The 13458-nt window shown below is 41.8% G+C and overlaps 1 protein-coding gene across 1 annotated transcript; it reads left to right on the top strand.

Annotated features, from left to right (window-relative positions):
• Positions 1-471: 471 nt before the first annotated feature.
• On the top strand, positions 472-8084 carry LOC147451127 (Polynucleotidyl transferase, ribonuclease H-like superfamily protein). The gene is made up of 6 exons (XM_086520095.1): positions 472-1011; positions 1462-1521; positions 1609-1721; positions 2014-2082; positions 7201-7252; positions 7329-8084. Exons 1-6 carry the CDS (start codon positions 568-570, stop codon positions 7473-7475), a joined length of 885 nt encoding a protein of 294 aa, XP_086376221.1. The 5' UTR covers positions 472-567; the 3' UTR covers positions 7476-8084.
• Positions 8085-13458: the final 5374 nt, after the last annotated feature.

The raw sequence follows: 13458 nt of genomic DNA, 5'->3' as shown, positions 1-13458 counted from the left end.
CTTGCGACTAAGCCCGGGAGGACGTAACCTGCTCTGATACCAATTGTTGGAATTAGGGTTGCAGGAAACACACACAGCTTGGAGAAGACGAAGGAAGCTCAAGGCACACAATAGAGAGTGTGTTACTTAATGTGCAATGGAAAGATAGATAGCCCTAGAGTGATGGACGTATATACAATGCTCAGGGGAAAAAACCTCCTAAAGAGGGAAAAAATGCCCCGACGGTCCTAGTGTGTTCACACACATCACTACCACATGTATATGGTAACAAATTCTAGATAGTGTTGGTAGTGTTCTGTCCAACAATATATATGTATGACACCTTACTCCTTATACTTGGGTGTCTAATAATGACACCTTGTCCCTAGCACAAAAGCTTCATGTATTTCAACTATTTTAAGCTTCATTTGACTCCCAAGATGCCAATGACGCCCGAAATGGCCTCCAAATTCAGGGCCTGAAGTCTTAGCTTCCGACTTGGCTCCTTTATCCTAAGAACTACCTCTCTGTCTCTAGTTTAGCAAGATTGAACACACGACGACGCGTGCCAACTTGGCCGCATTGCCAATGACCTTCGCACCATCGCCTATCCTGTGCACTCGCCTCCTCCCCTCTTTGAAGCCCTCATTACGATCTTCCAACTTCACCTTGAAGCAGCATGCTCGTTTCAACACTTTAGCTACTATTCAGCCTCTGACGAAGACGACGAGGAAGAAAGTAAAGGAGGACAGCTCGCTTGGAGATGAACATGTGTTCCAGCTCAGCCATGAGAATTTTGAAAGAGAACAAGCATATGTTGATAAGCCGGATGTTGAGGATGAGAGGAGCAGAATGCGGAACGAGCAGATTCTAAGAGCTGAACTGAAGAAAAAGCTCTCTCAACTTCTTTCAAATGCCGAGAGATTGAAGAATGGTTCCTCCGAATTTCCCTGCTACAGCCTTGGCATAGATTTTGGAGATGCAAGAACTGGTGTGGCTATCAGCAAAGGTTTTGCCCCCCGGCCCATTGAAGTACTGTTGCACTCCTCAACTCTCAGGCATACATAGTTATTTTTTATATCTACTTGAACAGCAGCAATATGCATATGCTGCCCTGGTTTCCTTGGTGTTGCACTTTGGTATGATGGATCACTTGCATTCTTTGACACCTGAAGGGGCCTTTTTTTTCAGCATTGAAATTGCATATGCAAGCATGAAGTCTTGCGCCACAGTAGTTATGAGCACTAGCTCTCAATCCACTTATTTGAGTGCATGTGTTTTAAGCCTCCATGGTCCTCTTGTGCAGTCCATCATCTTGGGTAGCATAGGTTCATGCATGTGCATGGTTTGTTGTTCAAGCATGGAGCCTCTCATTAAACCTGTAGGTCTAATTCAGTATCTCAAAGAGCATGTACTAACCTTCATTTCTGATCTTGTGCCGTGTCTTTCTCTAATCTGTGGATGGGGGTCTCACTGGGACAGGTCGTGGAATTGCAAGGCCAAAGACTGGAAGCTCGCCTTATAGAAATTGCTCATAAAGAGGTAAGTTTCCTATTTGATAGCTCTTTTGATTTCCCCTTGATTAAGAGGGCATCTGATTAACCAGATCTCTTATGTACCTTTATGTAGGGGGCAATTGAGTTTGTTGTGGGCCTTCCAAAGTCTGAAAGAGGGATGGAAACTTGGCAATCGAACAAGACGCGTTGTTTTGCAGGCAGGCTTGCTGCGCTCGCTGCTCAAAGGTATATCTTTACTGAAACGAGGAACTCCTTGTGGCTGGACTTGAGGAGTCAAGTAGAAGTACGTGGCTTAGTTTGGTGACTGTTTTCTCAGGCAGTCATGGGGCTGTTTTTGAAGCATTTGAGTGGTGAGCTGTCATTCTTAAGGGATTGAAACCATCTATGTTGTAGTAGGCTATTGGTGGTTTGGAAGTGAAGATCAGATAACTTTTTAGTACGTACAGATTTGTGCCCATAAAGAATAAGCAGTGATGCTATTATTATTTCTTACTTTGGATGGCTGTGTCCTTTTTAGGGGATGGCGTGTGTACCTGCATGATGAATTTGGGAGTTCAAATGATGCCCTTGAGTATATGATCATGACGTAAGTTTTTTTAAGAATTGAATTGGCAATATCAAAGTTCTTATTAGGAATTCATCTAGTAGGAAATTTCTTTTTACGAATCAACAACTTGAGTTATGATTTTATAAAGCTTACATTTAAGGGCTTGGTTGTGTCTTTACCAATAGTTCAAGAGGGGAGATCTTTTCCTTGAATAGGGTGCCTTTAGGCATTGTGTATTCTATATTGAAGCACTTGAGTCTTGAACTCATGGAATTTTTAAGTAGCTGTGCATGTGCATTGCTGCAAGAGGTTGCTAAATAATACGAGTTCTCATCAAAGTGATTAGAGCCTAATAACAGTGGAGAGAGAGAGAGAGAGAGAGAGAGAGAGAGAGAGAGAGAGAGAGAGATATTATCGTCTGCGGAGGTCAAATATGACCCATGGGACCAAAACAAAGCATTACAACATTTGCTTCTAAGTGAGTCGTTAGATACATACCAGTTAAGGATTGAGGGTCCATCAAAAGGGTAAAAGCAAACAAAAAGAACATAACCTAAGGAGGGTCAAGTGAGGAGGGAGCCGGTTTGGGAGTTCGAAACTCTTGAATGATGGCTTTACCACCTCAGTAGACCGCCCACTCAGCTAGCTTCTTGAGTTCCTCTCCTTTGTTTCTAAGTTGTAAGAGGGTAAGCTCTTTTGCGATCCATACCTTGGTATCCTTAAGCAAACGAGATTGGAAGTATTCACTTTTCTTGAAGCGGAGAATGGCATGGCCACTAGGAAGTGTTGATGGTCGCTCTTGGTGTTGAAACTTGACTCATTGCTTGCGTTGAGTCGAATTTGTGGCAGTGTGCGTTGGATTGTCATGATAGATTTGTAGAAATTGTTGCTTGAATCGAGTGTCGAGGGGAGCCCTCTAATGCGGACCTTGAGTGTGTTTTGTTGTCAAAGATGACGCTCTCGAAACTCCAGTGACACCGTCATCAGGAGGTACATTTTTCCTATTGCCTTCTTTAAATATATACTATATTTTTTATTTTTTATTTTTTTACTTGTTTTCCTCGAAACCCTTGGAAAGGTGCAAGTGGACATTGCATGGCTAGTGAGAAACGGTTGTGGCCGAATGGGTCTCTCACATCGGGAGTCTAGGTCAGTCAATCTGGGACTGGTTGACCTAGTTAGCACTAAATTCTGATGAGTATGGAAGCCTGTGTGCGCCAAATGGAATTTTTGAGCCACCTCTACCAGTCACTTATAACTTTATAAGTTGGTGTTAACTAGGGAATTAACTCAAAAGAGGCAAACTGGACACTTCGCGGCTCCAAAGGGTTTTTGCCAGATCTATCTCAAGAGGGGGAGCCCATTTTTGAAGTAGAGGTTGATTTCCTATCACAAGTGAATTACAGAGTGTGTGTGTAGTGGGTGTAGGTTGAAGGTTCACAACTTTAATGGAAAGCTTGCCTTCTCCTTTGTCTCATGTAGCGCGACGATTTGCTCTCGGGTATCTCTCTCACCCCATTGCACATATTGTAATGCCCCACCAGTTGGGCTACTCAGATGATCATGTACAGTTCTGAGGGTTTTATGTGCGTTTGCCAAGGCAAGTGTCACAAGATGGGCACCACGTGCCAATCGAAAAGAACAGACTGAACAGACTTTTAGCACTTCATTAACAACTGAACTGAGAGAGAGAGAGACGACACGTGACACGGAGTGGCGGAATTCCACCCCAGAGAGTATTGGCCCTAAACCTTGGCGCCCCTTTTGGTATTTCTTTATATTGCATCAACATTGTACAAGCCGATACTCGAGACTCTGCACCTTCTCTGGGAAGCATGCCAGAGAATGAGCCCATGGCCTCATATTTAAAGGCCCTAGGCCCCAAAAGCAGTTTACAATAAAAAGCCTTCAAACTCAAAAGCATCTGGTCCAAAAGCAAAGCCAAAAAGCTGCCAGCGTAAATCACGGAATTCCGTATAGCAGTTAGCGCAAAACGCGGAAATTCGTACAGTCTGCCATGTCATCATGTCAGCGCAATTTCCGGATTTGCCGTATAGCTGCCACGTCACCAGTTGCTATTCAATTCTTTCTCTGTGTGTGTGGGTCCTACTTTATTTTAATCCTTTTTGTCTAATGGGGCCCCATCGGACGGGGTCCCATAAGTTGGTAGGACTTCTGCTTCTGTTACTTGTTCGTCTTAGGGTTTAGGCCCCTCGGCTGGCATCTTCAAGTTGGCTCCATTTTTCAGGGCTTTGACACGTCAACAATTTGTGATAGCAAAAGCCTTCTTAATAGATACCGAATTTGCTAAAATTGGCTAATTGCTAATCCCCACAAGTACGTAGAGTCCCATCGCAAAGAATTGCGAAAACAGACAGTTTTCGCGCGTGAAAACTCGTCCGATTCAAAGGGGAACTGCCCTTGGGACACATGTAGACGTGTTCGCTCCGCTAAAAACGATCCAAAACAGAGAATCACAGCCTGCTGTGTTTTTTTGGAGGTTTAGGGTTTCACACCTAAACTGCAAAATAGCACAAGGGGAGCCTCGGGAAAGCCTTGGGATGCGTGTACAGGGCTTTGGGCACCTGGCAGTGACAAAATAGGGAATTACAGCGCACTGAAATCTTGCTACAGCTCACCAAAAAGCTTCTAAATTGTGAGGGAATCTGTCCCAGACATGTGCTTTTGATCTACAGGGGTTTTGCGTCGTTATACTACCGAAATTGGGTCAAAAACCTGCAATTTCAGCCCTCGCCAGGTTTGGACAGCTTTGTGAGACTTTGATCTATGTGTCCGGATCGTCTGTTCTTAATTGAATAAAGAAATACCGAAAGGGGTGCCAATCTTTGGGGCCTATAGGGTGTTGATCTTTGTGTGCGTAGTGACATTCTAGTCGTTGGATGCCTCTGTGCTCTCTTTTCGCCTCAGTGCTCTGTGTAAAGTTAAACATGTAATTGAATTAGTACCGCCCTCTACTATGTATAGGCCGGTTATACGGTTCCATCGGCGGGATAGTCACTTTTTCTTCAAAAAGTGCAGCGTGGATTGTTGTGGGGTGAAAGCAACTCAAAGCTTGTCAATATGGCAGAGAAGAGAGACCAAGTACCTAAAGAGGGATCTATCTCATATGGCACAGAGAAAGTTCTACTCTTCAAGAAGAGGACAAGTTGTTTAGAGCTCGACTGCGTAGCTGCATGGAAATGTTTCAGCAGTTGGCTAACAAACTCAAGGATGCAGGAGTTCTTACAGGCTCCTACACATGAATCTCAAGCTCCGACAGAGGGTTTTTAGGCTTTGACACAGGGCATGATTGAGCCATTGCAGGAAAAGGAGGTTTCAAATGCACAAAGGTCTTGTGATGCTCGAGGGAAAGCCATGTGATTGAGCAACCAACAGTGTCCATTGATCCCAAGCAATTTGCTTTACCTGGAGAGGAACCATTTGTGAATGGTCAAGGAGGTAATGAGCAGGCTATGCGTCACCAGACCCTTCCATTACCTACTTCACATCCTGGTTATTTTGGAGGTGATTCAGGTACAACTTATAAAAGTGAAAGTCCTTCCATTTTTGACCTCTCGGCTTGGTTCTACAAGTTGGTACCACTTCTTCTGTATCTTTCAGTGGGGCTCTGACCTCTCTCTATCCGGAGTCTCTCCTCTATGTCATGCCACGTCATCACTTTGTGACGACTCGACCTGTTGACGTTGGCGACTATGCCTGGGAGGATGCAACCTGCTCTGGTACCAATTGTTGGAATTAGGGTTGCAGGGAGGCGCACACAGCTTTGAGAAGATGAAGAAGCTCAAGGCACACAACAAAAAGTGTATTGCTTAGTGTGCAAATAGAGAGATACCTAAAGTGATGGGCGTATATACAATGCACGGGGGGAAATTCTTCTAGTGAGGGAAAAAGTGCCCTGGTAGTTGTAAGTGTGTTCACACACATCACTACCACATATATGGTTAACAGTCTTCCGAAGTGTTGTGAAAGGGTGATGATGTCCCGGGTCACAAGGGAGGAGGCATTATGTTTGCAACACCCCAAAGGAAGTAGATCTTCAAGGATCTGAATCCCTGCAGAGCCTTTAGAGTCCAATCAAGCAAAGGGATAAGGTACATTAGATAGGGAATGATTATGGCCTACAAGATCCTGAGTCTCACAGGCAAGGGCCTTTCCTCAGTGCCAGCTAGCAACTTTAGTCTGAACCCTATTCATGACCCCATAGTTACCAGGAACGGAAAATCGGAACGGGGAGCAGGGAACAAAAATGGGCATGAATTGCGATGGGGCAGCCGTTTCTCATAGATCAAGACATAGGGATAGGCTCAGAGAGCCTACCACTGATGGTGATTCTGGAGTAGGCCTTGTCTCCCAGTATGTGAATGCAGTTACTTATCTTGGGGCCAAACCCCTTCGGTCCTGACAGTAGATATAAAATCCAATTGAACCGTATTAAATGCCTTTGTGAAGTCCAGCTGCATGAGAACAATGTCTAGCTTTGATCTCAGGGCATGTTCAATTACCAGTTTGATTGTGAGAATGTTGTTGTAATAGATAGGCCTCCAACGAATCCAGATTGAGATTTGTGGACATGTTGGGACTCAATCTAATAGCAATGGCTTTAGCCATGATTTTGTAGAGGATGCCCATCATTGTGATGGGTCTCCAATTGATAAGGGGAACAATGGTATCCTTTAAGTTCTCCGAAAAGTGTGAGACTCTTTAGATAAGCTAAAATCTCTTTACCCAGCTTCTGTAAGGCATATAGAATTTCTTTTTCTTCAAAGATTGCTTCAAGTCTTTTGGAGTTGGCTTTCTCAACACAAGTGTCCACAGTATCAAGCAAGGTGTCACAAGTATGAGCCCTGACAAGTGATTGTTCTTCTAGATCATGATAGAAATTCTGGCAAGCATCAAACATTTCCCTGAGGATCCCTAATGATAGAGCCATTATTCGTTTCAACGCTAGTCATGGTCCCATCTCTCTCTCTCTCTCTCTCTCTCTCTCTCTCTCTCTCTCTCTCTCTCTCTCTCTGTTAAGTTTTTCAAGATCAGTCGTCGTAATTTTCCACTGTCCCTTTATGCACTTTGTTCAGCACCTTCTTTGTAGATAGAACCTGGTTAAATCTTGCTGAGATTGCTTCGTTTTGTTTGCAGGGGGTCAACAAAGAAAACTAGAAAGACGCACCTTGATGCCTATGCAGCAGTAGTAAGAACCGTGTCATGTCATTGCTTGTGACAAACAGCATAAGAGGGTATGCTTTGACTCACCTTTTGTGGTTTAGGTTCTATTGCAGGCGTATTTCAACAATTCTGGTGAGCATGCTGAGCTTGTTGTACCCAAGAAGCTCTCCTTGCAAGAGCGTTTGTGTGAAGCTCCCATTGGTCCAGAATCAGATGATGCTAGTGACTTAGAAGATGAGCAGTTATGACTGGTTTCTATCCTTATGGACACGTTGGCAAGAGGAGCATGCCCGTCTTGTTGGCTTGTGATGGCATCGGACATTTCCAACAAGGTGCAAACCTAAAACGGACCTGGACAAATTGATGGTTTCTATGGATGACTTATTAGCAAAGTGCATTTGATGTGCTGTCCAATGCATTTGAAAGAGCTCTTGACTACATATAAAACGCGGTGAGCATCAACAAAAGTCTCATGGCTAGCTTTACACTTTCCTCTGAAGAATCACATGGAACTTTTTTGTGTGTCTAAGGAGCACTTGGTGTTTGCCATCCTGCATGTGAAGAAAAGGTGCCAGCAAGGGTATGGGCTTTGTAGTATAGACTTAAATATGAGCTCGGTGTTTTAAGGATATAGTTTTGAACATCTAGGTGCATGATAAAGGTGATGATCTTATTCTTCCTGTTTGGACAAGCAGCAAAGTTGAGGTCACATATTGTATAGTTTGGATCTTTGAGGTATATCTAGGTGGATGTACTTTCAAACATGCCCTATTTGACTATCAAGCACGACTTGACAGATGGTATTGGTTACATGCGCAGTAATAAGATTCTTTTCAATGTAAGATGTCAATTGATCTCACTGTGTATTAAGTCATGCTTCCATTATGTTGCCACTCAAGGATCCTTCAATATTTAGAGAACGCTCGCTAGGCGAAAGTAGTTATCTTCCACATGAGGCTTTACAATCAGTGGTTGAATTTATTATTTTGCCTTTTTTCCTTGTATGGCTGTGGATTCGGATATCGCCTTGTTTCGTTCTGCGATACACTTCCAGAGTTATACAAGATTGTGGGAAATGGAAAATGTAAATGTGAAGGGGTCATGTCAAGCAAGCAAAGGCCGTTTGTGAATAAATGCATGAAATTGCTGAAAAGAGTTTTACCAAATACCGAGCAAGTTTTTCTTAGCAAAGTAAATGTTGAGTAGATCCACCAAAGAAAGTAATGGCAAGCAAGGAGATTATAAGAAATGTTTCAATAAAATAACTCTCAAATGTGGACAAAATCACAAGTACGCAACAGAGAATTTCAATGACGTTAATATAGGTTGCCCAATTGACTAATATGAAGATATCACTAGCACTAGTAGGTGATCATAGAGGCATTGGGGTTAGAATAGGTTGCCCAATTGACTAATAAGGAAGATATCACTAGCATTAATAGGTGATCATAGAGGCATTGGGGTTAGAATAGGTTGCCCATTTGACTAATATGAAGACATCAGTAGCACTAGTAGGAGATCATAGAGGTCTTTCCAAAAGCCAATTATTCTCAGTAGCCTAATCTTTATGGTTGGGAGAGTGACATCTATGTACTAAAAACAAGAGGTAGGTGCATGTGAAAATGGATTGTGCAATTCGTCTTACTTGGGCATTATAACTAAAAAATAATTGACATATTTAGCAAGTTTATCACGACATTACCCAAATAAAAAATATGACACAATTTTCTAGCACTAGTGATCTGAAGGAATTCAAGGATAATGATGTTGGTAATATGAAATGCGAGAATGATGAGACTTTGTCCATGCATGAGGTACTCATATTGTCTTTGCTATGAATCTCCCAAAACAGAGGGTACCAGTGTGGGTGGCTTGCGTATATACATGTTTTTGATACCCAAATAGTTGTAGAGACATGTGCATGAGAAACCTGAAGAGCGATGAAGGTGCTTCCATCATAGACGAAACAAGAGTAGCCTTGCACACTCACTACTCTTGAACATCATTTCTCAATTACAAATGTGGATGCTTGTTGAAATTATCTCAAGTGACTGCTTGTTGAAATTATCTCAAATGACTGCTTGTTGAAATTATCTCAAGTAACTAGAGCAAGGTGGCACTTCTTTCAATGCCCAACTTGTGTGGCTAGGTGGCCAGATGCACTAAGACTTTGTTCAGTGGAGAGCAATAAAACTTGATTCCAACCAGAAAGAAGTTGTAGAGAGTTTCGCCAGCCTACTATTCACACACAAAGGGTGGCAAGGCGCACACGCATGCTTGGCAATACGATTTGTTGCTGGGCTACTTGGAGGGTGGTAGAATTGCTTGGGCGAGGGGTCAAAAGGCTTGGGGGGAGGGGGGGGGACAAAGCTCGTTATTTTTGTGACATGATTGCCAAATCCCCCACTTCCACCGCCTCTTATGAACAACCAGGTCCAAATGGTTCCATGATATTGGATACTAAGGAGTTTGCATGGCTTCTACAACCTCTTGTGAGCCCAGTCTAATGTTGAGAAGCTGACTTGGAAAAACGTGAAGGTCTGAGGCTCTTTCCACATGTCTCGGTCACTCGTTTGAAGTCTCAACGTTTGTCTCTCTCTTAATGTGTCGAATTGTTGGTGTGTGTGTGTGTGTGTGTGTGTGTGTGTGTGTGTAACTATGATTTTTTTATAAAATTACGAGTGGTAACATTGTCAAAATTTTAAGTTATCAATTGGTAATGTTTGTAATTGGAATGGTAACTCTTGTAATTGAGTGTTTATATGTGTGTGTGTGTGTGTATATATACATAAATATTATGTATATAAATATATTATACAAATTAAACACGAACCCTAGTGGTAACTATTTGAGAAAATTGTGTTACCACACGGTAGTGTGTAAGAAAATCCAAGTATTTGGTAACTTGGTAACTCCTACTCAAATGAAGTTATAATTGGTAACTTTTTTTGGCTTTGGTTTCCTGAGCGTTACCAAATTTATCCTGCTCTCTCTCTCTCTCTCTCTCAATCTCAAAAATCAAGTTAACAAGGAATGCTCTCGTTTCTACGTGCGGGCCTTGTGCACCGCCTTCTGCAGATAGCCTCCAAATCAGTCCGCGACGTCACGTACTGATTTTGGAGTTTTTCAAGTTCTCAAAAGGCTCTTCCGAAAACCTTTGGCTTGCGACTTGAGAGAGAGAGAGAGAGAGAGCGTTCAAATGCGATGGAGCTATTCAAATTGATGAAATAATCAGGCGGAGATCATGAGATATCATGCAAGAGAGAGAGAGAGAGAGAGAGAGAGAGAGAGAGGGGTTAATTCGGTAGGTTGGCGCTTCTCTCACTTCTATGTCATAGCTTGCGCGCTTGTTATCCACAGTCAATCTCGATCAAGGACATAGCAAGCATTGCCAAAGAGCTCAGTCGCCGATAAACATACATGGAACGCCGATAAACATACATGGAAGATAACTGGCCGACGAGTTTTCCCCAGTTGGCCAAGGAACCTCCAAAAATTAATCAACCCCACCTATGGATCTGTGCATTATACATGATGGGTGGTTGTGGAAGGAAAGGTTGCATGCAACCAAGTAGATTCTCTTGAGCATTCCATACCTTCGTCGACAGACACAATTCTAAAACTATTGGAATCATGAAACACACTATGTACTAATGTGGGATCTATACACCAAGGCTCTAGTTATGATAAAAGGGCCCGAAAATTCTTTGTACAATAGATATTTGGTGTATAGGTATATCTACTATACAAGAATGTTTCGATTTGCAGTTTTAGAGAGAGAGAGAGAGAGAGAGAGAGAGAGAGATCGATCAGGGATGCAATGCCTACCGATGGTCAAGCAAAGGTAATGGAGATACGCAATTACTTGGTGAAAGAATGAAGATAAGATTCATATCTTAAGTGTAGGTGAGCTAACATTATAGGAGCATTGGTAAGAGGGGGCACCGGCTCATTGACTCCGGCCTCCTCAAAAGCGATAAAGAGTGCCGCTCACCAATATCAAGACTCCATGCTTGAAGATTGTAGTTACTCTTAATATATTGCATATTCATAACAATATAAGGTGAAGCTTTGTAGGAAATCATTCTCATTAGCTTTGAATGCTACCAATGCAAATGGTAGCTTAGATTCCATAACTCTTGCTTGTAGCTAATAGCACTCCACCTTTTGTATCACCTCCTTGTCCTTGCACACCAATTGAAACCGGTGTCTTAGATGCCCTGCGGGCTGTGATTTACCAAATGCCACCAATGTTGCCATATGCCTTGTAGGCAATATTGTCAATGCCCATGGATGCCCTCCGTAAGCCATCCACCACCTTTCCTTTCGTCGCTTGCAGGTACATGCATGTAAAGTAAAGTGTGATGATGGTGGCCTGGCAAATTGCAACTACGTGGCCACCTACTGGTGGCAAGCTCCTACTTGATCATGAGTTGGTCAGGTAGCTTTAGAGTGGAGTTTCACAGAGTATATTTTGCCTTTATTTTCGAAGGGGAAAGTAGTTCTATTGAACATGCATTTCTCTTTTAGACTTTGAGAGAGAGAAAGAGAGAGAAGAAAGAGAAGAAGAAGAAGGTGAGCAAGAGGATTTTTCACGTCTAAGTCAATAGAATTGTCCCCATTGATCCTTTGTCCGTGTGACCATGGATGATTGACAATCATGGAATTCTCTTTACTTGCAAGCTAAAACCGTACAAAAATTTTGCTTTACTCAATGACCTTACTTGCCATCTAAAGTTTTTCCTTAACCAACATTCAACTTAGATAACATAAAGATCTATCTATTTGAACCATGTACATCTATTACCGTGTTGCATCACTGTTCTGTACAGTACACAACGTGCTGGGACTTTAGTTACGTGATTTATGATCATATTTCCTTCATTTTGGAAATCTCAAGCAGCACTTAGTATTACCAAAATGTATACAAAGTTGATTATGCTATGCTAGTTGTCCTCTTTGAAACGTTGGATTTGCTCGGTTTTCTATTCACTCGAATAATCTTGTTCGGTCTCTAAAACTCCTTGTCGAAATTAGAGAGCTCTCATTCCAAGCTCAAGTCTTTGTGTATATCGCTAAGATAGCTGTCAATTATAAGAAGGGATGCCTGTTTTCTAACTTGCATGAGGCAAAATATGGGTTTATTCCAAGACTCATCAAATTTGATAAGCATGATGGGATTTTAATGCTAAGACCATGGCTTGTCTTTGGGTGTCAATGCTTAATTTTGGGTGTCAATGCTTAATTTTGGGTGACGTCTCACCGGACACAATTGTTCATCTAGGATATCAATTATTTTGATCAACCTCCTATTCTATGCAATTAGATTGGGCTATTCAAAAGCAAAGTAACATTACCAATGTTATGTACTATGAGGATTCAGTTTGTATATAGCTCTTTCACATTCATCAGCTAAGTTGTATTAATTCTTTTATAAGTGAATTATTTTAGCTTGTTTATAAATCTAAAGCAAATAATAAGGATACTTTGTCCATTCTAAGAGATTTAAAAAGACTGAAGGTGGAGAAAAGACTAGGTGCAAAACCTTCTTTCATTGCCATAAGGCCTTTTTCCTAACACTTTCATAACTCACCCCACTTTTGCGTTTTAGATGTTTTTTTTGTTAAAATAAATCAGACTCTTTTCAATGAAATTGGTGATCTACAAATTTTGCGAGTAGATTAATACAAAAACATGCAAGCTGCTTTGAATTACTCTTTCTTAACCTTTTCATTCCTGTGTCGCTTACATGAAATGATTGTAGAGCTAAAATTTGGGCATTGCAAACATATGGGCATTACAAAGGTACTGACTTTCAAAATGAACACAAAGCAACAAACTTGCATAAAGCCCAAGAGATTGACATTGAAAGGTGAGTATAACTTGTCTCTATTAGTCAACCTTCAATTTGAGATCTTTATGTTTCTGCTCACTAAAACGAGCCCTTGAACCGAAGGTCATTCATTTCCTAATGAATGTTCTCGCTCATTTTTCGACGACGTGTTGGGAAACACTGCTCAACTATGTCAAATAATATAACATATAGAGACTAAGAAAGGGTCAAGGTTTAGGGTCACAAAAATAGTGATTCCATCACAAAAAAAATGTATTGTATTTGGTTCAACCAAGAACATAAATTTCCCCGGAGAAATTCCTTCTATAATACCTTGTGACATCATGTTCACATGATACCAAGATATGTATTATCACCATAATTGGTTGACACACCAC

The sequence above is a fragment of the Adiantum capillus-veneris genome, chromosome 9, assembly GCF_014529385.1.
Source record: "Adiantum capillus-veneris isolate H3 chromosome 9, ASM1452938v2, whole genome shotgun sequence".
Taxonomy (NCBI): domain Eukaryota; kingdom Viridiplantae; phylum Streptophyta; class Polypodiopsida; order Polypodiales; family Pteridaceae; genus Adiantum; species Adiantum capillus-veneris.
Note: the sequence above shows the minus strand (reverse complement) of the source record. Positions and strands in the feature narration are given on the sequence as shown.